Source organism: Musca autumnalis, unplaced genomic scaffold (genome assembly GCF_047663935.1).
Source record: "Musca autumnalis isolate F117 unplaced genomic scaffold, ASM4766393v1 scaffold_4, whole genome shotgun sequence".
Taxonomy (NCBI): domain Eukaryota; kingdom Metazoa; phylum Arthropoda; class Insecta; order Diptera; family Muscidae; genus Musca; species Musca autumnalis.
Window position 1 is genome coordinate 20,193,832 of NW_027411977.1, and position 27,281 is coordinate 20,221,112.

The 27,281-nt window shown below is 35.8% G+C and overlaps 1 protein-coding gene across 2 annotated transcripts in view; it reads right to left on the minus strand.

Annotated features, from left to right (window-relative positions):
- TrpA1 (Transient receptor potential cation channel A1) overlaps positions 1-20,191 on the minus strand; it is a 176,589-nt gene extending 156,398 nt beyond the window's left edge. Inside the window, exons 1-2 of one of the 2 annotated variants that reach the window (XM_073983842.1) lie at positions 19,954-20,191; positions 5,444-5,999 (exon numbers count right to left, since the gene is read on the minus strand). In XM_073983842.1, the coding sequence (XP_073839943.1) occupies positions 5,444-5,761 (318 nt within the window). In that variant the 5' untranslated portion in view covers positions 5,762-5,999; positions 19,954-20,191. Of the gene's footprint in view, positions 1-5,443; positions 6,000-19,953 lie in introns of those variants that run through there. The other variant, XM_073983841.1, reaches the window with a different exon arrangement.
- Between the last annotated feature and the right edge of the window lie 7,090 nt (positions 20,192-27,281).

A 27,281-nucleotide genomic window follows, 5' to 3' on the forward strand; every position in this document is an offset into this window, starting at 1 on the left:
TGACATTAAAATTACACTGTGCAACATTTTTAGGTGATCTTGTGCAAACAATTCGAACTGAGGATTTTTTGAAAGTACAGACCCAAACGACCAGAAACCCTAGTTGGGTTTTGTTGTGTCAGATCCAGCTCGGATTTTATGGCCCCATCTAAACATGGTTAAATATTGAGTTTTTAAAGAAATTCGGGGCTATATCTCTGAAACCAACGCAAATCTTCTTCTGACCTCTAAAGCAAACTTGTAGATAAGGACAAGAATTAAATATTTGGAGAAATTATTAACTCAAAAAACTACATTTATTGCCTCAAATTTCAAAATATATGCACAAATTCCACAATTCTTATACATTTCGCACCGTATCTCCAAAACCGTTAATTTTTTCTGAATATTTTCTTTTGACAAAATATTCCCTGGAATGTAATACACATCTCTTCAGAACATGTCATTGTTGTAAAATGTCTCTATGCCGTTGTTTTCAGTACATTTTTCAACTACGATTTAATAAAAATGTCAATAATGTAGTGAAATCCGAAATGCGAGAATAAACTGTTGGTGTGAACTGTGTTTGAAATACGTGTTGTAAAAGATATGATGCAAAATACCGCTGAAACAACATGAAGTAAGCATTTGAGAGTTTCAGAATGTCCTAAAGAATTGTTGAGAACTTTATTTGGAAGATTTTTGCAAACGGTTTAGCCGATACTGACCAGAATTTCAGCTATTATGTAAAATTTTCTAAATTTTATTGGTTTTGATGCCCTAGATGGAGTTTTTCTTATGTGGTTTCTTCAAGAGATAAATTCTACTAGATTAGGGCTACAATATTGCTAAAGACAGCAAGGCCAAATTCCTATTCGTTTCTGAGATAAAGGCCTGATGAATGCAAAAAAGTGTAGATTTAGCTCGGTTTAGATGAGACCATAAAATCCGAACTGGATCTGACAGGAAAAAACCCTACTAGATTTTTTGTAGTCTAAATATGTACTTTCAAAAAATGCATACGAGAAGTTGTTTGCATTTTCAGTGTTGCATAGTGTTATTCTAGGCGATTTTAATGCCAAAATTGGAAAGGGGAATATCTTTGGCCCAACAGTCGGGAAGTTCAGTCTCCACAGTGAAACATCTGACAATGGTATGAGGCTGATAGACTTTGCAGCTGCAAGAAACATGGTAGTTAGAAGTACCAGATTTAAGCATATTAACATTCATAAGGGCACCTGGCTGTCTCCAGATCGAAGAACAAGTAATCAAATTGATCATGTTGTGATAGATGGAAGACATTCATCGAGCGTGTTGGATGTTCGATCGTTTCGAGGAGCAAACATAGATTTGGACCACCACCTTGTTGCAGTAAAGGTACGTACCCGAACGTTGCAAATAAAGCAAGAACAGATACAAGGCGGAAGTTGGATATCGGAAAGCTGCAAACACAACAGATAGCCACAACATATTCCACTCAATCAGCCAAATTGCTTAATGAAAACACTACTCGTCCCGATAACTTACCAGCATAATGGCAAAATATTGCCCATTCCATGCAAACAGCCGCAAAATCCATACTTGATACCAGAGACCTCCACCAAGGAATCCTTGGTATGACCAGGAGTGTCGGGCTGCTACCGAAGAGAAAAATGCTGCATATAGGGCTACTGTACAATCAGTAGCAACGCGTAGCGCACGAGAATGGTATCGGAGGAAATTGAGAGGGGAGAAACGTCTTTTCTCCAGGAAAAAGAGAGAAATGGAAAGACGGCAGTGTGCAAAAATCGAGATGTACACGAGCCAGAATGAAATCCGAAAGTCCTACTAAAGAGTGAAAGATCAAACTGACGGCTTTGGTACAGCACATCCGCCTGTAGAGACCAGCAAGGTAATGTGGTAACTGATACAGATAGCGTGCTCAGGATATGGAAGGAACATTGCTCCAATCTGCTGGTATAAAATATTAGCGAAGACGATGATACCACAGATCCAATCTCAAAAGATGGTATAGAATGTATACCGCACGGCCAAAATGAGGTAAAAATAGCAATCAACCGGCTGAAGAATAATAAAGCAGCAGGAGCCGATGGCTTACCAGCCGAGCTGTTTAAAACCGGAGGCGACACGCTGATAAGGTGTATTCATCAGCTAGTTAGCACCATCTGGCAGGAAGAACGAGTACCCGACGATTGGAACCTGAGCATCCTGTGCCCTATCCACAAGAAAGGAGATAAGACTGTATGCTCAAACTATAGGGGCATAAGTCTTCCCCCTATTGCCTACAAGATAGTGTCAGGGATAATGTGCGAACGACGAAAACCTATGGTCAATGAAATAATTGTGTCATACAAACGCGGCTTAAGACCTGGCAAATCCACCATTGACCAGATATTAACCCCGCGGCAAATCCTGGAGAAGACCAAGAGGTGCAGATCAACACATTTCACCTTTTTGTGATTATAAAGCGGCATTCGACAGTCCCCTCCGATCAAAGGTATTCCACGCAATGTCTGAATTTGGTATCCCCGCAAAGCTCATCCGGCTTGGTAAGATGACTTTAACTGATACTAGGTCCTCAGTTAAAATTGGAAAGAACCTCTCCGAAGAATTTTGTACCAAAAGAGGTTTCAGACAAGGAGACAGCCTTTCGTGTGACCTACTCAACATTTTGCTGGAAAAGGTAATACGAGTTGCAAATGTCAAACGAAATGGCACAATTTACACCAATAGCCACATGTTACTTGCCTATGCTGATGACATAGACATCATGGGTAAAGGAAGTAACTGATACCTTTAGGAAGGTCGAAGCAGAATCTGCGAAAGTGGGTCTGGCGGTAAACGGCGAAAAGACCAAATTGATGGTGTCGACGCGCAAAGCGTCCATAGAGCTCGGACCAACTGTGGAAGTTGGTACGTACAATTTTGAGGTAGTTAAAGACTTCGTCTACCACGGCACTGCCATAAACACAACAAACAACATCAGTTGTGAAATAAGAAGAAGAATTGTATTGGCAAACAAATGCTACTATGGTCTAAATAAGCAATTTAAAAACAAAGCCACATCTCGTCAAACAAAAATAACACTATACAAAACGCTGATACTACCCGTGCTAATGTATGGCTCCGAAGCATGGGTACTTGCGCAAGCAGATAAGGCAGTGCTTGGTGTGTTTGAGAGAAAAATTCTTCGAAAGATCTACGGGCCGATTTGCGTTGACGGTGAATATCGACGTCGTATGAACCACGAGCTATATAAGCTATACAAAGACATGCATATAGTTAGACGTATCCAGATGCAACGATTGCGTTGGCTAGGCCATATCATGAGAATGAGCGATGATGAACCCGCTAAAAAGGCGTATGAATACATGCCACATGGCGGTGCACGCAGAATCGGCAGACCTAAGCTTCGATGGATCATACAAGTGGATGAAGAAATGAAAAGGTGCGGTATTCCAAAAAGTCAAGTGAAAAACAGAGAGAAATGGAGATCTCTTCTTAGTTCGGTCTATGGAACAAATGTTCTGTAATGGGCCAACTAAGTAAGTAAATATCTGGTCAATGGTGGACTTGGCAGATCTAAAGCCGCATTGGTATGGTCCAATTATCTCGTTGACCATAGGCTTTAGTCGTTCGCACAATATACCTGACACGATCTTGTAGGCAATAGGGAGTAGACTTATGCCCCTATAGTTAGAGCATACAGCCTTATCTCCTTTCTTGTGGACGGGGCACAGGATACTCAGGTTCCAGTCGTCGTCAGCGTGTCGCCTCCGGTTTTGAATAGCTCGGTTGGTAGCCATCGGTTCCTGCTGCCTTATTATCCTTCAGCCGATTTATTGCTGTCTTTACCTCACCTTGGCGGGTGGTATACATTCAATACCATCTTCTGGGATTGGGACTGTGGTATCTTCGTCGTCTTCGCTGCTATTGGATACAAACAGTTTTGAAAAATGTTCTTTCCATATCCTGAGCGCAGTATCTGTATCAGTTACCAAATTACCTTGCTTGTCTCTACAGTAGAGTTGGGCAATCTCGTTCAATTGAACGATCCGGATCACCGTCCTCATTCAAAGACGAATGAGTAACTTCATAAAAACCAACGTGTGAAAATAAGTATACGCAGTTTTGTCAAAGAAATTACCGGTGTCCATTGAACGAGATGGTGATCCGGATCTTTCAATTGAACGAGATTGCCCAACTCTACTCTACAGGAGGATGTGCATGTACCAAAGCCATCAGCTTAATGCTTGACTCTTTGGTAGAATTTTCGGGCTTCATTCTAGTTCCTGTACATCTCGATTTTTTCACACTCCCGCTTTTCTATCTCCCTTTTTTCTGCGGAAATGACGTTTCTCCTCTCTCCTTTTCTCCCGATATCTCTCTCGTGCTACGGATTGTAAAGTAGGCCTATATCCTGGATTTTTCTCTTCGGTAGCAGCACGACACCCCTGATCATACCATGGATTCCTTGGTGAAGGTCTCTGGTATCCAAGTATGGATTTTGCGGCTGTTTGCATGGAGTGGGCAATACTTTGCCATTGCGCTGATATGCTATCGGGATGAGGAGTGCTTTGATTAAGCAATTGGGCTAGTTGAGTGGAATAGGCTGTGGCTATCTATTGCGATTGCAGCTTACCGATGTCTAACTTTCGTGTTGTGTCTGTTCGTACTTTGTTTGCTACGTTTAACCGGGTGCGTACCTTTGCTGCAACAAAGTTGTGATCCTAGTCTATGTTTGCTCTTCGGAACGAACGCACATCCAACACGCTCGATGAATGTCTTCCATCTGTCACAACGTGATCATTTTGATTTCTTGTTTTCTGATCTGGAGACAGCCAGGTGCCCTTATGGATGTCAAGATGTTGAATTCCGGTGCTGTTAACTACAATGTTTTTGCCGCTGCGAAGTCTATCAGCCTTATACCATAGTCAGATGTTTCACTGTGGAGACTGAATTTTCCGACTGTTGGGCCAAAGATTTTCCTTTCCAATTTTGGCATTAAAATCGCTTAAATAATTTTAATGTCATGGGAAGGACAACGGTCATATGTTTCTTCTAAGCGCTCATAAAATATATCTTTGGTCAGTTCGTCTTTGTCTTCGTGTTTCTAGCTGAATATTTACAAAAAAAAACTTAGAATTTTTCATTTTGAAGTGAAACCAATTTTTATACGATTTTTCTTATGGCTAAAAATAGCACAAATGCCCAAAATTTCTAAAAGTTCTTTGGTCACACAAATAATATTTTTAAATTAGTGATTTGTTCATAAGATGGGCATATGCCCTCCTCTTATTAAATTTTTAATTATCAGTTTTTTTGTAGTTGTTTATTACTTAGCTCATGTGGTGTGGTTTTGAACAGAACATTCAATACAATATCAATACAATCAATATTAGTAAACTTTTCTTTACAATACTATAAAAAATAATCAATATCAGTTTGTTTTTTATTCTGTTACCTGTAACAAATCATCAATCATAATTTTCGGACTGCTTGTCATGCGTAACATTCTCGTCCAGTGTGTGGGTATTTTAAATGGAGCTGCCACTGTCAGCTCAGCACCACGAGCACAGCCGTTAATTAAACAACGAATGGGCCGTACAATAACATCACGTTTGGAGGAATTTTTCATAGTCGCCGTCGCCGCATTGATGCAAGTCGTTGCTGTTGGTGTTGGCAGGGACAGTGTCGTAAAACTGGTCGAGTTACTGCAATTGTTGCAATTGTTGTTGGGTGAAATTCTACCCGTTAGATTGGTGTTGGTTGTTAAGACCATAAGTGGATGATAGCAAGGGTAAGCCTTGCGGGGCTGCGTCACGGTTTGATAAACAGGATGTTGTTATGGTGGTGGTGGTGAATATTTTTTTGTACACTTTTGTTTGTTGTAGTTTTTGTTGTTATTTATTTTTTTATTTTATTTTCAAATAATTTTCTTGTTTAGGTAAGAGTTTGATTTCTGTATTTAATTGCACTCGTTTTGCACACAAAATTCAGTATTTTTTAATTTAGTTTGGCTGCAGGTTATTTGTGTTTGTAATTAATTTATTTAATTTATTCAAAATTTCAATAGCATTTTGACGAAATATTTGCGCTTATTTCACCCTTAAATAATGTTCAGTTTATTTAATCTTTGTATTAATATTTTATATTTTTGAGATTTTTAAGATCTGCTGATGTAAAGAATTAACATGAAGGCGTTTTTTGTTTGTTTGTGGTATGAACAAGTTGACCTAATTTGGTGAAGCATGACAAACTCCAGAATATAAAATGTTTCCTAGTTTGTAGTGGCAGTTACGGAGGAAAACTATTTCATTTATTTATTTCATTCATAACGATGCCTCAAGGGCTGTATACTACATTATAAAATATATGGTAAAATTATGATAATTAAGGGATCAGGTGCTACTAAACCAGCATTACCTTATGTGTGTACATTAGGCTGACCAAAAAAAAAAACATAATTTTTTTGCAACTCCTACGTCCTAAATTTTCTACATTTAATTCAAAAACCTTATATATGACCTTTTTATGCGATCGGTTTAACTGTTTTTCATCGATTGGGCCATAATTGCGGATTTTAGAGAATTTTCGTGAAAATGCATCGCTCGGGTGTTAACCCGTGCCACCCTAACGATGCATTTTCACGAAAATTCTCTAGAAGTCGCAATAGGAGTTGCAAAAAAATTCTGTTTTTTTTTGGTTCAGCCTAATGTACATACATAAGGTAAGGTAAGGTAAAACCCGCTACTAACCCATTAGTTTAACAAGGGCATGTCGCTTAAAAAATGGTTGTTTTTGACTACTAAAATAAGTAGTTACGACTTTAAACAACTACTTATTTTAGTAGTCAAAAAATATCCACATATTTCGAGCGACATGGCCTTGTTAAAATAATCGGTTAGTAGTAAATTTTTATAAGGGGGATTTTTGCTGGGCCAGGCTAAAAAACGAATCCTAACAAAATTTATGAAAATCGGTCCAGATTTTGATATTGCTACAAAAAGAATATATGGTCAGTTATAGGTAATTTGGGCCCTATAATATTCCTGTACTGTGTACTGCTTCCTCTTCCGCTTTCTATACCCTGATTAGGCAAACGAGGGTATATAAAGCTTTTCTTTCGTAGGCAAGTATGTACTTGTATCCTGGCATAATATCGTTATAACAATTATAATAACAATAATAATGATAATAATACTGTACAACACAAAAAATAAATATAGGTAAAATCGGGCAGATTATGAAAGAGTACCGAAAAATAGAAGGCACGTGTATGGGGATTTTGAAAGTTTACTTCGGGAGGTTACCTAAATAGGGGGTCCGATATTTCGCTTTGTGAACTTTTTAGGAAATATGTAAAGTAAGATTCCTCGTAATCCTTTTAGGTATATAGTTTCTTTGGCAATATTACTGAGAATGCTCTGAGGAACATTTTTGTGGAATAGGTTAACCCTCTAACGTTTCGCTATAGGGGTCTTTTTGGACCCGTTTTAAAAAAGGTTTTAAATCTTCTTTAACGGTGGGTCGCAGCGAGTTCATATATTCCACAAAAATGTCCGCCATAAGATTTTACTATAGGTGTCAGAATACTGAAAATCCAAATTAAGGGTAGACAAGTAAAAAAGTATCAGTCGGCTTTTCCGACAGATATATACCCTCAGCCTATGGGAATTGAATCTTTCATATACGGGCAGATCCAATGTATTTACCGTCTTTTAAGACGGTCCTTTTGAACCGACAAAAATGTGGATTAGGATTAAAGTTGTACTTGAAGGAAGCCCATTATAGAAGTGTGCCTTATTTTGAGAGTCATTTCAGTGAATTTCAGTGGGTCTTCGTATAACATTTGGACCAGTATGCCAGAAAGCATGAACTTGTCCACGGAAAACATAATATCGCTGTAAACAGAACCACAGCCAATAGCATCGGTATACATTTCCAAAGGATCTTCGAACAAACAAAAATGTTGAAGTTTAACAGAGGAGGTAACTTAATGAGAGGAGCCATTTTAGAAGTTAAACTAAATTTGGACAAAATATTAGAAGATTCCAAGTTTGGACCAAATTAGATACCGTGTTCAAGAATTTTTTTAAATTTTGGGGTGGAAGTACTGGAAGTTGTGGACCGGTATTGTCGATCTTCGAACTGAAACTAAGTTCGGACAAAATATGACAAAGGCCAAATTTCGGATCAAATCCGTTGACCGTTTATAAATTTCGGGCTATTTTCTCAGAAAGTATTTACTTGCCTCTGAAAAAACTTGTACCATCGTGAATGCAATTTTTTTCAACAAAAAATCAAAGGAATTGGAGAGCAGGTCTTAAAGTGAACTTATCCGAAATTTAGTGTGGGAGGCAACCGAAGGGTAGGACAAATATAGTCCATATTCGAACCTGATTTATACCTGGTAGATATATTAGAATGTGTAAAGTATGGACTAAATCGGTCACTCCCTTTAAGATTTATCGTGTGCACAATATTTTTGAACCTTTGTGGGGGAGGTACCTGTAGGAGTAGACCGATATGGCTTATCTTCGAACTTAAACTATGTTTGGACAAAATTTTTCGAAGACCAAATTTTGGACCGAATTGGCAGATCCGTTCGAGATTAATATTACGCTCCAACAACTGCACACGGTGCCATAGGGGTTGTTTGTAATATTCAGTCTATTTTTTCAGGAAGTATGGGCTTGCCGTGAATACAAGTTGTTACAACAAAAATCAAAACGATTCGAGAGCAGGTCTTAAACCGAACTTTTCCGAAATTTTGTGTGGGAGGTACCCGAAAGAGTGGACCGATAGAGTCCATATTGGAAGCTCATCTAACTCTGGTAGAAAATTTACGATATACAAAGTATGGACCAAATCGGTCACTCCCTTCAAGAGTTATCGTGCGCTCAAATTTTCCGAACATTTTCGAACTTTTGTGGGGGAGGTACCGGAAGGAAAGGACCGATATATCCCATCTTCGAACTTAAACTAAGTTTGGACAAAATATTACGAAAGCCCAATTTTGGACCAAATCGGTTCATCCGTTCGAGAGTTATCGTGCGCATCAGCCAGACAGACAGACCGACGGACGGACATTGCTAAATCGACTCCAAATTGTCTGAAACACATTTCGTCCAAACATACCTAGTGTCTAAAACCATTATTTCGATGAGGCACATTTTTGGTCGTATGAAGGTATATATACTAGGGCGGGGTGATTTGTATGGATGGAAAAAAACCTTAATGGGCCCTTCGCGTTTCTGATTCCTGGGATTGAACTGAGCAAAAAAGTCCACTAGACCATAGGTCTACCGTGAAAATCGAGCCTCCCGATTTTGACTTTAAGTTTTTTATCCACGTTTTGTGGACATTTTGGCATATAACAGCCAAACCATTGAGATTTTCGATCCAATACAAAGACAAAAATTGTAGCCAAGACAGTGATTAAGAACTCTTTAATACATCACAAAAGCATTGGAACGCTCCTTCAGCAGTTTTGGCCTTGAGAAGGTGCAAACTTTTCGGAAAATGTCGATAAATTACACTGTGCTACAAAAGTTGACCAGAAAAATATTCAAGCGTTCTGATGCAAAATTCTATCGTGTTGGGATCCATGGACAACGAAAATGCTTTTAGTTCGTTTGGGTCACTTCGTTTTATTTTTGTATAACGGTAAAAGTAGTGAAAATCTGGGTTTCTTACATTTTCAAATTTAAACGGGCATATCTTCTTTTTTCACAACGGATTTCTATTTATCCTTCTTCCTTTTAAAGGGGTGAATAATATTTTTCGAACAAGTTATTATTTTTTTTATCGGTTCACAAATGGCTAAGTTATAGTGGTTTCTGCCCGAAACCCCCCACAAGAAGAAACTATAACTGAATTTCTCATAATTTTCAAAAATATGTTTTTTTTTGTTTTGTTCAAAAATTGTGAGAAATTCAGTTATAGTTTTTTTTGTGGGGGTTTTCAGACATTTGTGAACCGATTAAAAAAAATAATAACTTGTTCGAAAGATATTATTCACCCCTTTAATGCCCGTAATTTCTAGCCCTAGGTAGCCGGGTAGGTAGCTACCTATTAGTTATCTTTACCTACGCGTTTGGTAATTTCTACGTGCCATTTACCGAGGCGTGTATATTTTGAAAGCACATGGTAACATTGGTGATTTTCATTCATGATTTCGTAAAAACATTGCCACATATAAGTGTTTTAAAATTTTTAACACATTGGCAACGATCAACCAGGCAAAATCCTTGGTGTAAGTAACACGGCCGTTTTCGACCCGGTAACGTTACATATGGATTGAAATTATGAAATTTTGCTTACATGGGGGATATCTATGAACTCATAGATAACTACACGTAGAAATTACGGGCATAAAAGGAAGAAGGATAAATAGAAATCCGTTGTGAAAAAAATTTTAAAATTTAAGAAACCCAGATTTTCACTACTTTTACCGTTATATAAAAATAAAACGAAGTGACCCAAACGAACTAAAAGCATTTTCGTTGGCCATGGATCCCAACACGATAGAATTTTGCATCAGAACGCTTTAATATTTTTCTGGTCAACTTTTGTAACACATTGACATTTTCCGAAAAGTTTGCACCTTCTCATGTATTAGAGAGTTCTTAATCACTGTCATGGCTACAATTTTTGTCTTTGTATTGGATCGAAAATCTCAATGGTTTGGCCGTTAAATGCTAAAATGTCCAAAAAACGTGGATAAAAAACTTAAAGTCAAAATCGGGAGGCTCGATTTTCGCGGTAGACCTATGGTCTAGTGGACTTTTTTGCTCAGTTCAATCCCAGGAATCAGAAACGCGAAGGGCTCATTAGAGTTTTCAAATCGCCCCGACCTAGTATATACCCTCGTTAGCATAAATGTTAAGGGTATAAAAATGTGTGTTTTTCTATACCGTTTCCTATATGAATTACAGCTTTTTGACACAAATTAATATTATTTTTGAGTATATGAGTTTTTATACGAGTTATATAAGTTTTATGAAAACCCAAGAAGTATTTTTTTTAATTTTTCAAAAATTTAAATTTTTTTGTTTCCGATTTTTTTTTTAGTTTTTTGGCAATTTTATAGTTAGTTAGTTGGTTGGTGTCAGACCATCTTTTATACATAGGAAGATATAAAAACCACAAAAATAATCATATTTTGATTAAAAATAGTAAAAAAATTAAAAGTTTAACTTTGACCTTAAATTTCTCTGCAGCTACAAGACCGAATTTGACCGCTTATAATTCATCTGAAAGATTATTGTAATATCTGTCTAAAAAAGAATTATTAAAATATTAACAACAATTAAAAATAATTATCAAAATTAAATACTCATTGTCCTGCATTTTACACAGCATCCTTGTAGGGGTTATTGAATTTAAAAACGTTTTCGAAATTCATGTTTAAAACTCATACTTCCAACCAACTTGTCAATCATGGTGACAGAAATTTCGATCATAAATCAAGAAAGGCAACAAAAGCAAATTGTGCAATTCATAGAATTATTTTTTCATGTCAATGAATATCAACCAAAAATGCAGACTGCAAAATGGACCATTTTCATTTAACAATTCTGTGTAATTTTGAGCCAGCACCAAAACGAAAGAAGCATCCTTCAATATGTGTCCAAAAAAATAATACCAATGAAAAATACGAAGAAAAAGTAATTAAGAAGCATACATTTGTTTCAGAGAAAAACATAGAACAAAACAACAACAACAAATAAGTATCTTAACATTTTAAGTTATTCCTAACCTTAACCTTTTGGGTCCCATGACAATTCATATCAATGTCAAGCATTTCATTTGGCCAGACTTACATTCGTATTTTTTATTCTCCAGAAAGAGGAAATACAAATTGCTTTGCTTTGAGAAGTGAATTTCTAATAACGACGACAGAGTAAAACGTTGTTTACACGAAGTGTTGACATGACTTTTTGTTTTAATTTCTGATTTGGGTCATTTCGGAACCTGTCTTTGTAATGAAATGCCTTTAAAAAACAAATGTTTTTGGTGACAGATAAAATTAAAAGGCAACGTTTTTTGGTGAAAAATAAATAACAATGAAATATTATTATTGAAATTACTACCTGCTCTTGGAGTCTGAGGAGTGGTAACATATATAATTTTACACTTGAGATCATTTCGAACAATTTCTTTTTATGTAGGATAGTAAGCCCGTAAAGGATGTGAAATTACTTTGGAAAAATTAGATCCATATTCTGGTTAAAACATCAGCCTTCTACGAAATGTGGGTACTAGGGTTAAGACATTCTGAGCTTTTTTTTCAAAAGTGATTTTCTGTTGTGAAAATTAATTAACATTTGTCCATTAATGACTAAAATAACGTTTATTTCATTTAAGTATTATAAACTGTCAAGCACAAACCACTTTTTTGAACAAATACTATGTAATGGATAACAAAATCCTCAAAACAATATTTCTTTTGCACGAATGAATGAACTTTTGCTTATTATTGACCATAAAAACTTTTATTCCATTTAAATATTGAATATGGAATAAAATTATATCTCACGATGGCTGTACGAAAACTATCTGGCCTAGGCAACACCGCTTGTTGCCAGTTGGGCCATTTGAAATATTTTTTGGACATTTTGACTGTTTTTATCCTATACGTGCTCAGGACAGTTTGTCTTACGACCTTGTGCTATGTTGTTTACAGTGACTTGAAAAATCACATTGCAAAAAATGGAATTTACTTGTGAACATTTTCGTCCGATTGTTTTTCACCACTTTCGACATGGATAATCACGGCAAGATCAGATTAAATTTTTGTATGTTGATATAGCATATAACACTATGAAAAACTGGTTTAATGAATTCAATCGTGGTTGACACTAGCCAAAAAACGAAGGTCGTAAGGGTCGACCAAAATCGGCCGCTATGCCAGAAAAAAATTAAGCCATGCGTGAACGGATAATGCTAGATCGTCATGTTATATATCGTGAGATAGCGGCACCCTTCGTCATTTCTTCCACCAAATAAAATTTGATATTGCATAAACGTGCTCGCAAATTTTTTGTTAGTTCTTTTCAAATATGATTGCAATGAAAATTTTGTTTTTACCATATAATTTTTACATTTTTATATCCTCTGCCTTTTATAATAACAAAATTTCTTTTGCAATTCCATTTAAAAAAATTAAAAAAAATGTTGGGAGCACATCTACGATATATTCCTCCGAAATGATTTTTTGAAAAACCTGTTTGCGGAACGAAATTAGAAGAAAATGTCAAAAAACACTGTAAATCTGGCTTCAAATTTTGAAAAAAAAAAATATATAAGTGAAATTATCCTTATGTTGTTGGCTTCTACTTTTATTTTGACAGGAAAATCGTGAGAAGTGTGGTTTACTCACAAATCGAGAGAAAACAAAAAAAGAAAATTTTTAACATAAAACAAGTAAAAAAATGTTAGTCGGCTTTGCCGACAGATATATACCCTCAGCCAATGTGAAGTGAAACTTTCACCTACGGACAGATCGAATTTTGTGGCCCTTTTTGGACATTTAAACTTGCCGACAAAAATGTGGATTAGGAATTAACTGCACTAAGACACAAATGTTGAACGTTTGTGGGGGTGGTACCCATGGGGAGGACCGATATGAGCCATTTTAGAAGTAAAACTAAATTTTGAAAAAATATTTGGAGATCCAAAGTTTGGACCAAATTGTTTGGCCCCATTCAAGTGATATCGTCCTAGCATTTTAGTGAAATTTTTTAAATATTGGGGAGAAGTACCGGAAGTTGTGGACCGGTATTGCCCCATGAAACTAAGTTTTGATATAATATGACGAAGACCAAATGTTGGACCAAATCGGTTGAACAGTTCGAGAGTTATCGTGCTCTCCGACAGCCACATATGGTGACATAGGGATTTTTTACACCTTTTGGGCTGTTTTCCTTGGAAATATGGACTTGCCCATGAAGGAGTGGACCGATATGGCTTATCTTCGAATTTAAACTATGTTTGGACAAAATATTACGAAGGCCTAATTTTGGACCGAATCTGCAGATCCATTCCAGTATTATCTAGCGCTCCAACCACTACACACGGCGTCATAGGGGCTCTTTGCAACTTTTAGGCTTTTTTCTCAGGAAGTATGCACTTGCCCCTAATGAAACTTGTACCGTCGTATGGGGGGAGTGAATACAAGCTGTTGCAACAAAAAGTTTGGTAGAAATATCACGATGTGCAAAGTATAGACCAAGTCGGTTATTCCCTTCAAGAGTTATCGTGCGCACACATTTTCCGAACATTTTCGAACTTTTGTGGGGGATGTACCGGAAGGAGTGGACCGATATAACCCATCCTCGGACTTAAACTAAATTTGGACAAAATATTGCGATAGGCAACTTTTGGACTAAATTGGTTCATCCGTTCGAAAGTTATCGTGCGCATCAGCCAGCCAGACAAACAGACGGACGGACATTGCTCAATCGACTCCAAATTGTCTGAAACACATTTCGTCCAAACATACTTGGGGTCTAAAACCGTTATTTCGATGAGGCACATTTTGCCTGTATGAAAGTGTATATACCTTCGTTATCATAAATGCTGAGGGTATAAATAGCCCCAGCTTCCACGCAAATTATCTTTTAAGGCCAATATTTTTTGCCACGTCCAAAAACATATCATTTTATCCAAAAATATTTAATGTGTATGTTAAACAATAACAGGTCGCGTATTCTAAAGGGATAAACCATGGCTTCAGCTATGTTAAATTTTCAAAAATATTGGTGATATACCCTCGTTAGCATGAATACTGAGAGTATAAAAATGGAAAACTGGGATGCCTTACCCACTACTGCTATATCTCCGTTGTTTGACCACATACTCCAACCTACTTTACATTATTGAATTTTTCTACTTCCATTTCTACTTTTCTCCACATAATTTTTTTTTTCATTGCGACCCCTGAATGTGATCCAACCATCACCAAAATCAATAGAATTTTTTCCCCTCTAGGACCCCCATCAACATCAAAATTTTTCATGGCGATCCTATCAAAATTGCGTGATTATAAAAACATGGAAAAATGGGATTTATTACCTCCGATATCTCCGTTGTTTGGGCACCTACACCTACCAACTTCGCACCATTGCACAATGGATCCATTAGTATGGAGAAAGTGGCCAAAAATATTTAGAGTGTAAAAATCAAGCCAATGCGCCGGTTGCAGCTGTGTGCTGCTGCGAAGAGTGTTTTAAGAAACCACAATACAAAATGACATGAACAAAGGTCCCGATTATCTTATGATGCAAAAATAGGCTTGGGGAAACAAAGCAATCTCCAAAACAACATAAAATCCAACCGATTTAGCGGATTAAAAAAAATCAATATTTTTGTCTGAAAATTGGTAATATTTTTAATATAGAGCTTATAGCGTTCTTCCTGGAAGGCACGTACCGCCAACGTAATACAAATTTGGAAGAAAATTTCTTCATCTTGCCACTGATACCAATTATGTTACTGTACGTGGTCATATAACAGAGTTATACGCTAATATATCCATAGAAACCCTATTCTAGGGAAGCTTTAGTCAGCAGCCCACCATTTATAGTCTGGCACGAGATGGCAGCTGATTTTATTACTGAATAATCTTAAACCCATGAACTACTTTGGGAAAATTATTCCCGAGGTGGGCACTGGTGGGCATCATGACTAAAACCTTAGATCAAATTAAAGTATATGATCGAATTTGCATTACAAAATACACTAAAAAAATATGCAGCTAACTAGAATTCCACAACACGCTAAAACACTATTTTTTAATGAAAATTAAGCAATTACCTTCTCCTCTAAAATCCACTATAATATTTTGCTATACGTATTAGTTTCGCGATATTTTGAATATATTTACTTGCACTTAAAATATAGGTTGTACTCAAAACAAAAAATATTAGTCAAATGTTCCGACTTTTGAAGCTCTTCTTAGGAAGATCGCGTTCGAAAGAAACAAAAATTAATATATTTTTAAAATGGTCAATGTCATAGCTGTCAGAGTTGCCAGATCTTGTACCAAAATTTTGACATTAATTTTTTTATTTTTGGCCAATGGGTGGATCCACTGTGTATTGTAAAGGTGAGATTTTCTACTTTCGTTGTCAGACTTTGTTTTCGAAAGACCATCAGCAAAAGCTGCGATATTCGTCATTACAATTCAAATCCCAAAACTGAAAAATTTGGTTTGATTAGCGACTATTGTGATATCTCCGTTTTCTTACCACTTACGCCGACCTGCCCTTTGTCGGCATTGCTTTTAGAAAACTACTCCTAATAGATATTTGCATAAGAATAAAACTTTGACCTTTTCTCCAAAAACGTTTTTTGTCCATTCCGCTCCCTGAATTCTCATGGATCCCCATCAACACCCAATATTTCGTGACGGTTCTATCTATATTGCGACCTCTAGCGTGATTACAAAATTAAGATGAACAGACGGACGAACGGCTACAGATAGCCAGACACGGTGCTCTTGAACCAACTTTAAATGAAAGAAGCTTACTATTGATGTCTACTGATGGGCTTGTTTGGTCAGATGATTATTATGATAATAAGTTTTTTTATGTCAGATAATGTCAGAATACTTGACAGAGAGAAGATGGAATATAAAGGATATACACTCGAAAGTTTAAGAATTCAACAAAGACTTGCCCGATGTATAAATACCAAAGAAAACAAAGATAATACGAAACTTCAGTATTCCATTGCAATTAGGAACAGGGAACAGTTCTGTGATTTAGCTTTAATTTTAACTGTAATTTTATTAATTTTATTTTAATTATTTATTATTTATTATATTAATGTTGTGATGTCCAGTTCTTTTTAATATTTACCCAGCAAAATAAATTGGAAGTAGTGCAATGTGGACTATTTCTTTCACGGCATGTTTTGATGCAGTTCAAAAGGAGTCGTGAAAAAGCACTCCATTCCTCACATTTTATCTGCATTTGGATGCAATCCAAAGAATCACATCAACTTGTCACATTTTAACAACATCCGGATGCAGTTCAACGGAGTCGTGAAAAAGGCACTGCAATTCTTCAAAATTTAACAGCAAACGGAGTCCAAACGGAGTCGTGAAAGAGGCACTCCGTTCGCTTCATTTTATTAGCAGTTATTAGAGAGAGTATGTACATAAATCAGTTTTCTACAGGCAGCGGCATTTTCCAAAACGAGATAAGCGTGTTAACATTTCCAAAAATTTGTCAATATAAAGTAAAAAGTATTTAATTTGCGAACATTTTTTTCGGTAAGAACATTTCCCAATGCAGTGCTGTTGGAGTACATGTCGAAAACATAACGGGTGATGGGAAGACAATATCAAACTCATTTAGCAGATGAATACAAGGTAAAGTTAATACTACAACAAATACAACTCGAACAACAACCACAAAGGAAGTTGTTTTTGTTTGTAACGTTACTGCCACTTGTATTTGTAAACAAAACAAGGAAATGTCTATAAATTATTGGAATTTAAAAAACTAATAATTTTTCACATTTGGTTGAATATTTTGGAAAACATGAATGAAAATTCGTTACATTTTCAATTTGTATGTTTCCACATCATTCCACTAAATGCATAAATTCTCGCAGAAAGTAGAATTCTTGCAGAAAAGTTTGGGGTCGCTGGAAATTCATAGAAAAAGGAGAAGCTGTTTCAATGTTTTGTTTTAGAAATCAAAGAAGCACATGTTTATTAGGGCTTTATTTTTTTAAATTTTAATAAAATACCTCACATATTAAGAAACGTTGTATCGCCTCTAAAAGCGGGGATTTACTGCGCGGCTTATCGTTCGAATTTGGAGGAGGTTACATATCATTGATATGAAGAAGTGTTTCTGGGAAATGGTTTTTTCCGAATGATATATTTTTTTTTCTCAAAAAATATATGTCCCTAATGTACATCGAAATAGAAATAAATGTATAAAATGTCATATGAAATTTGGCACTAACGTTACAACCCAGTTCAGTCAGCTGTGTATTGCTGCTACCTTTTCTTATTCTACCATGCAGATGTAGCAAGAACAGTTCAGCTTGGATTAAATGGAGAGCGGAGGAAACACGCATGGTTGCGATTGAATTCAATTGAGAATTTTCATAATTTGTGTTAATGTAATAAAGTTCTTAATATTTTGGTTTTACACAAATAACACTGTGAACCGAAATTTTGGGGGGTGGACAATTCCTATTGGAGATGGCAGCCCTTGGTGAGTATATACAGAACCCCGAAGGACAGATTCGCCGTGAGTCGAACTTTCGCGATACGGCGTGATGAATATTTTGCTGGAGACCCTAAAAGTCGTCTGGAATCAGCGTTATATCTTTGTTCGCTGTTGTTAAAGCTTATATTTAAGATGACATGTCTTCAGTCAAATCAAATGAGGATTTTTTTCGTAGAACATTTCGACCTTCTTACTCGCTTCCTTCGATGTCCTTTTCGTCCTTCATTTCAAGAACCGCAATAAAAGTGGCACAAGATGACATTTTTCAGCTTCGGAATATTCTACAAAAATGTCGCTCGGAAGATTTTAGGTACGGTTCCCAAAGACATAAAATCGATAAAATCTTGTTTAAGCGGTCGTTTTTCAAACTTACCCGAATCTTGGTCAGGAAGACCTATATCTATTTATTTCAATATATTATGTTTAACCTATTGATGACCTAGAATTCTCAGAGCTATTAAAACAGTTGTATCTCGTTTGGCTAAGCACGTTAATTTCAATATTTTTTGGAATAAAGATCCCGATATCCGAATTATGGAACCGGTTATTCTGATATTAAAACCGAATTTTTATCCGGTTTTTATGAACCGATTAACCGTATATGTATATCATTAAATTGTCAATCAGATATGACCAATATGCATTAGACATTTTAAGCGGTTATGGTGCTGGAACAAAAAAAAACGTATTTTGTGAACCGTTTCTTAACGTTTGTGAGGATACATTTCTGTGCGTGAAAAAATTCTGATCATGACCTGGGGGGTGGAAAATTCATTTTGGAGCTGAAAGCCTTTGGTGTGGACATACAGAACCCTGAAGGGCAGATCCGCCGTGAGTCGAACCTTTGTGTTATGGCGGGTGCATTATTGCAAGCGTAAAAAGTTACGTAACTGAATTTCAAGTGGGTTTAGGGTGCTGACATTGTTTTATAAGGAGGCAATACAGTCAGTACATTGTCCCAATTTAAACGTCTATATCTCAAAAATGGTAAAAACTACAAAACATAATAAAGGTCAATCTGGTAGAGAATTTTCACAGTTACAACATTTTCCCTAATCCCATTTCGATAGGACTTGCGATTTCTAAGCAAAATCGCCAAAATCTAAAAAGAAACCTAAATATGTGAACTTTTATCGCGATTTATTTCAAAAGCGCTCCTGCATTTTTTTTTTGTTTTTTGATTTTTCTCATCTATGAATATTTTAGTTTCAGAATCAGCCAAAACTTTCCAGATGTAAGCTCATTTCATTCAAAGTTGTTTCAAGAGCACCGTCAGGTCGACTCAGCGCGTCGAGCCATTCATTTGTTATATATAAACATGGGTCTACGGCCATTATTTCGATGTGTTACAAACTTTTTGGGCCAAAACCAACTTATAATACCTTCCCCACATAGTGGTGTAGGGTATAAAAAGAAACAAGTGTTGCGCAAATATTTTGTAGCCAATTTTGAATTTTCAAATTATTTGAAAAAAAATTACTTTTTTCTTTTCTTCTAAAAATAAATTTCTTATATTTTTATAATTAACAGTTGTTTTTATTAACAGTTGTTTCTTTATTTTTCTTTTTTCAACACCAATTTTAAATTATACAAAAATTTAATATTACAAATTACAACACAGATTATTAATTTTTCTTTTTCAAATATATTTGAATCACTATTTTTAATGAAAAAAAAAATTCAAGTATTTTTTGTACATTCAGCAAATATTAATTACACTTATTTGTTGTAAATTTTTAATTAATATTTTGTTTTCTTTTTTTTTCAAATTAATAACAATTTCAAATTTGATATATTTTTATTTATCTATAAAATATATTTTCTAATAGCTTTCAATAATTGACTTGTTGTTTAATATTTTTTTAATTATTTTTCAATATTTCCAATTAATCACTTTCAATTTCAGTTTCCGTTTCCGTATTCATAATTGACGACACGTTATCCAGCGTACGACTAAAACCGTGTTCAGGATGTTGATGGCTTTTATAGGCTGTCACTTGACAACCAAACGGTGAAGATGAAAACGGATACTTTTTGTTCTCAGAGCAGAGTGGACGACTGTTGTGTTGTGATTTCTCGCCCAAATGAACCGAACTCTTCTGTGCTTTCAAATTTACTCTAGCCGCTCGTAGTCGTTGTGGTGAATATAAGAAGAAATACAACCGAAAATATCACGAAGACATTGTCGGCATTAACTACGACTTTGTTGTTAGTTTTGTAGGAGCGGTGGCAGCAACAAATAATGCTGCTTTTGAATGTTGGTAAATAAAGAATGTTTGGCATTTTTCTTCTCCTTTTACCTTTCAAGTGCTTGCTCATACGGTGTTTTTCGGTCTTCTGTTTTGATTTTGGCATTCTGAATCAAAGGAAGCAAGAACAAAGACATTTGTTGCTGCCATATAGCGAGTTTTTGTTTTGTTATTACACGAATGCCAATAACTTATTTGAATAATATGTACCTACTTGAGAATGTGTTTGAGTGAGTGTGTATATGTGTAAGAAACTCTGTGGCGTATACATAACATCTCATATTTCATTGCCTTTTAGGTGAAATTTTCTTATTGTTGTGAAATGTTTATGTTTAAAGTTTATATGTGAGCGTATCGCTGACCTTGTGTAAGTAAACAACTGATTATGTTGAATTGCAGAGTTTATGCCGCCAAAGTCGCTTCTTAAGTAACATAGATTGCAATTCTACCACCACACATGCATACGTGAAGATAACGCCAATGTTATTTATGATGCTAGACATGACAACGTGTATATGTATGTATGTGGCATCGGACATTTGATATTCTGGTAGCATACATGAAGTAAAATTTAGAATCTAAAAGTTTCTGATGAATTTCGAAATCACATTCAAAGACCAGCAAACACAATTTATTGAATTTGTTGGGCAATCACTTGCCTCGCTGGCGTGGATTTTTTAAAGAATATTTTTGAGCCACCATTTCAATCACAAGCGTGGATTTTTTAAAGAATATTTTTGAGCCACCATTTCAACCACAAGCGTGGATTTTTTAAAGAATATTTTTGAGCCACCATTTCAACCACAAGCGTGGATTTTTTAAAGAATATTTTTGAGCCACCATTTCAACCACAAGCGTGGATTTTTTAAAGAATATTTTTGAGCCACCATTTCAACCACAAGCGTGGATTTTTTAAAGAATATTTTTGAGCCACCATTTCAGCCGCAAAAGCGTGGATTTTTTAGAGAATATTTTTGAGCCACCATTTCAACCACAAGCGTGGATTTTTTAAAGAATATTTTTGAGCCACCATTTCAGCCACAAGCGTGGATTTTTTAAAGAATATTTTTGAGCCAACATTGCAACCACAAGCGTGGATTTTTTAAACAACATTTTTGAGCCAATATTTCAACCACAAGCGTAGATTTTTTAAGGAATATTTTTGAGCCACCATTTCAACCACAAGCTTGGATTTTTCAAAGAATATTTTTGAGCCACCATTTCAACCACAAGCGTGGATTTTTTAAAGAATATTTTTGAGCCACCATTTCAACCACAAGCGTGGATTTTTTAAAGAATATTTTTGAGCCACCATTTCAACCACAAGCGTGGATTTTTTAAAGAATATTTTTGAGCCACCATTTCAACCACAAGCGTGGATTTTTTAAAGAATATTTTTGAGCCACCATTTCAGCCGCAAAAGCGTGGATTTTTTAGAGAATATTTTTGAGCCACCATTTCAACCACAAGCGTGGAATTTTTAGAGAATATTTTTGAGCCACCATTTCAACCACAGGCGTGGATTTTTTAAAGAATATTTTTGAGCCACCATTTCAACCACAGGCGTGGATTTTTTAAAGAATATTTTTGAGCCACCATTTCAACCACAGGCGTGGATTTTTTAAAGAATATTTTTGAGCCACCATTTCAACCACAGGCGTGGATTTTTTAAAGAATATTTTTGAGCCACCATTTCAACCACAGGCGTGGATTTTTTAAAGAACATTTTTGAGCCACCATTTCAACCACAGGCGTGGATTTTTTAAAGAATATTTTTGAGCCACCATTTCAACCACAGGCGTGGATTTTTTAAAGAATATTTTTGAGCCACCATTTCAACCACAGGCGTGGATTTTTTAAAGAATATTTTTGAGCCACCATTTCAACCACAGGCGTGGATTTTTTAAAGAATATTTTTGAGCCACCATTTCAACCACAGGCGTGGATTTTTTAAAGAATATTTTTGAGCCACCATTTCAACCACAGGCGTGGATTTTTTAAAGAATATTTTTGAGCCACCATTTCAACCACAGGCGTGGATTTTTTAAAGAATATTTTTGAGCCACCATTTCAACCACAGGCGTGGATTTTTTAAAGAATATTTTTGAGCCACCATTTCAACCACAGGCGTGGATTTTTTAAAGAATATTTTTGAGCCACCATTTCAACCACAGGCGTGGATTTTTTAAAGAATATTTTTGAGCCACCATTTCAACCACAGGCGTGGATTTTTTAAAGAATATTTTTGAGCCACCATTTCAACCACAGGCGTGGATTTTTTAAAGAATATTTTTGAGCCACCATTTCAACCACAGGCGTGGATTTTTTAAAGAATATTTTTGAGCCACCATTTCAACCACAGGCGTGGATTTTTTAAAGAATATTTTTGAGCCACCATTTCAACCACAGGCGTGGATTTTTTAAAGAATATTTTTGAGCCACCATTTCAACCACAGGCGTGGATTTTTTAAAGAATATTTTTGAGCCACCATTTCAACCACAGGCGTGGATTTTTTAAAGAATATTTTTGAGCCACCATTTCAACCACAGGCGTGGATTTTTTAAAGAATATTTTTGAGCCACCATTTCAACCACAGGCGTGGATTTTTTAAAGAATATTTTTGAGCCACCATTTCAACCACAGGCGTGGATTTTTTAAAGAATATTTTTGAGCCACCATTTCAACCACAGGCGTGGATTTTTTAAAGAATATTTTTGAGCCACCATTTCAACCACAGGCGTGGATTTTTTAAAGAATATTTTTGAGCCACCATTTCAACCACAGGCGTGGATTTTTTAAAGAATATTTTTGAGCCACCATTTCAACCACAGGCGTGGATTTTTTAAAGAATATTTTTGAGCCACCATTTCAACCACAGGCGTGGATTTTTTAAAGAATATTTTTGAGCCACCATTTCAACCACAGGCGTGGATTTTTTAAAGAATATTTTTGAGCCACCATTTCAACCACAGGCGTGGATTTTTTAAAGAATATTTTTGAGCCACCATTTCAACCACAAGCGTGGATTTTTTAAAGAATATTTTTGAGCCACCATTTCAACCACAAGCGTGGATTTTTTAAAGAATATTTTTGAGCCACCATTTCAATCACAAGCGTGGATTTTTTAAAGAATATTTTTGAGCCACCATTTCAACCACAAGCGTGGATTTTTTAAAGAATATTTTTGAGCCACCATTTCAACCACAAGCGTGGATTTTTTAAAGAATATTTTTGAGCCACCATTTCAACCACAAGCGTGGATTTTTTAAAGAATATTTTTGAGCCACCATTTCAACCACAAGCGTGGATTTTTTAAAGAATATTTTTGAGCCACCATTTCAGCCGCAAAAGCGTGGATTTTTTAGAGAATATTTTTGAGCCACCATTTCAACCACAAGCGTGGATTTTTTAAAGAATATTTTTGAGCCACCATTTCAGCCACAAGCGTGGATTTTTTAAAGAATATTTTTGAGCCAACATTGCAACCACAAGCGTGGATTTTTTAAACAACATTTTTGAGCCAATATTTCAACCACAAGCGTAGATTTTTTAAGGAATATTTTTGAGCCACCATTTCAACCACAAGCTTGGATTTTTCAAAGAATATTTTTGAGCCACCATTTCAACCACAAGCGTGGATTTTTTAAAGAATATTTTTGAGCCACCATTTCAACCACAAGCGTGGATTTTTTAAAGAATATTTTTGAGCCACCATTTCAACCACAAGCGTGGATTTTTTAAAGAATATTTTTGAGCCACCATTTCAACCACAAGCGTGGATTTTTTAAAGAATATTTTTGAGCCACCATTTCAGCCGCAAAAGCGTGGATTTTTTAGAGAATATTTTTGAGCCACCATTTCAACCACAAGCGTGGAATTTTTAGAGAATATTTTTGAGCCACCATTTCAACCACAGGCGTGGATTTTTTAAAGAATATTTTTGAGCCACCATTTCAACCACAGGCGTGGATTTTTTAAAGAATATTTTTGAGCCACCATTTCAACCACAGGCGTGGATTTTTTAAAGAATATTTTTGAGCCACCATTTCAACCACAGGCGTGGATTTTTTAAAGAATATTTTTGAGCCACCATTTCAACCACAGGCGTGGATTTTTTAAAGAACATTTTTGAGCCACCATTTCAACCACAGGCGTGGATTTTTTAAAGAATATTTTTGAGCCACCATTTCAACCACAGGCGTGGATTTTTTAAAGAATATTTTTGAGCCACCATTTCAACCACAGGCGTGGATTTTTTAAAGAATATTTTTGAGCCACCATTTCAACCACAGGCGTGGATTTTTTAAAGAATATTTTTGAGCCACCATTTCAACCACAGGCGTGGATTTTTTAAAGAATATTTTTGAGCCACCATTTCAACCACAGGCGTGGATTTTTTAAAGAATATTTTTGAGCCACCATTTCAACCACAGGCGTGGATTTTTTAAAGAATATTTTTGAGCCACCATTTCAACCACAGGCGTGGATTTTTTAAAGAATATTTTTGAGCCACCATTTCAACCACAGGCGTGGATTTTTTAAAGAATATTTTTGAGCCACCATTTCAACCACAGGCGTGGATTTTTTAAAGAATATTTTTGAGCCACCATTTCAACCACAGGCGTGGATTTTTTAAAGAATATTTTTGAGCCACCATTTCAACCACAGGCGTGGATTTTTTAAAGAATATTTTTGAGCCACCATTTCAACCACAGGCGTGGATTTTTTAAAGAATATTTTTGAGCCACCATTTCAACCACAGGCGTGGATTTTTTAAAGAATATTTTTGAGCCACCATTTCAACCACAGGCGTGGATTTTTTAAAGAATATTTTTGAGCCACCATTTCAACCACAGGCGTGGATTTTTTAAAGAATATTTTTGAGCCACCATTTCAACCACAGGCGTGGATTTTTTAAAGAATATTTTTGAGCCACCATTTCAACCACAGGCGTGGATTTTTTAAAGAATATTTTTGAGCCACCATTTCAACCACAGGCGTGGATTTTTTAAAGAATATTTTTGAGCCACCATTTCAACCACAGGCGTGGATTTTTTAAAGAATATTTTTGAGCCACCATTTCAACCACAGGCGTGGATTTTTTAAAGAATATTTTTGAGCCACCATTTCAACCACAGGCGTGGATTTTTTAAAGAATATTTTTGAGCCACCATTTCAACCACAGGCGTGGATTTTTTAAAGAATATTTTTGAGCCACCATTTCAACCACAGGCGTGGATTTTTTAAAGAATATTTTTGAGCCACCATTTCAACCACAGGCGTGGATTTTTTAAAGAATATTTTTGAGCCACCATTTCAACCACAGGCGTGGATTTTTTAAAGAATATTTTTGAGCCACCATTTCAACCACAGGCGTGGATTTTTTAAAGAATATTTTTGAGCCACCATTTCAACCACAAGCGTGGATTTTTTAAAGAATATTTTTGAGCCACCATTTCAACCACAAGCGTGGATTTTTTAAAGAATATTTTTGAGCCACCATTTCAACCACAAGCGTGGATTTTTTAAAGAATATTTTTGAGCCACCATTTCAACCACAAGCGTGGATTTTTTAAAGAATATTTTTGAGCCACCATTTCAACCACAAGCGTGGATTTTTTAAAGAATATTTTTGAGCCACCATTTCAACCACAAGCGTGGATTTTTTAAAGAATATTTTTGAGCCACCATTTCAACCACAAGCGTGGATTTTTTAAAGAATATTTTTGAGCCACCATTTCAACCACAAGCGTGGATTTTTTAAAGAATATTTTTGAGCCACCATTTCAACCACAAGCGTGGATTTTTTAAAGAATATTTTTGAGCCACCATTTCAACCACAAGCGTGGATTTTTTAAAGAATATTTTTGAGCCACCATTTCAACCACAAGCGTGGATTTTTTAAAGAATATTTTTGAGCCACCATTTCAACCACAAGCGTGGATTTTTTAAAGAATATTTTTGAGCCACCATTTCAACCACAAGCGTGGATTTTTTAAAGAATATTTTTGAGCCACCATTTCAACCACAAGCGTGGATTTTTTAAAGAATATTTTTGAGCCACCATTTCAACCACAAGCGTGGATTTTTTAAAGAATATTTTTGAGCCACCATTTCAACCACAAGCGTGGATTTTTTAAAGAATATTTTTGAGCCACCATTTCAACCACAAGCGTGGATTTTTTAAAGAATATTTTTGAGCCACCATTTCAACCACAAGCGTGGATTTTTTAAAGAATATTTTTGAGCCACCATTTCAACCACAAGCGTGGATTTTTTAAAGAATATTTTTGAGCCACCATTTCAACCACAAGCGTGGATTTTTTAAAGAATATTTTTGAGCCACCATTTCAACCACAAGCGTGGATTTTTTAAAGAATATTTTTGAGCCACCATTTCAACCACAAGCGTGGATTTTTTAAAGAATATTTTTGAGCCACCATTTCAACCACAAGCGTGGATTTTTTAAAGAATATTTTTGAGCCACCATTTCAACCACAAGCGTGGATTTTTTAAAGAATATTTTTGAGCCACCATTTCAACCACAAGCGTGGATTTTTTAAAGAATATTTTTGAGCCACCATTTCAACCACAAGCGTGGATTTTTTAAAGAATATTTTTGAGCCACCATTTCAACCACAAGCGTGGATTTTTTAAAGAATATTTTTGAGCCACCATTTCAACCACAAGCGTGGATTTTTTAAAGAATATTTTTGAGCCACCATTTCAACCACAAGCGTGGATTTTTTAAAGAATATTTTTGAGCCACCATTTCAACCACAAGCGTGGATTTTT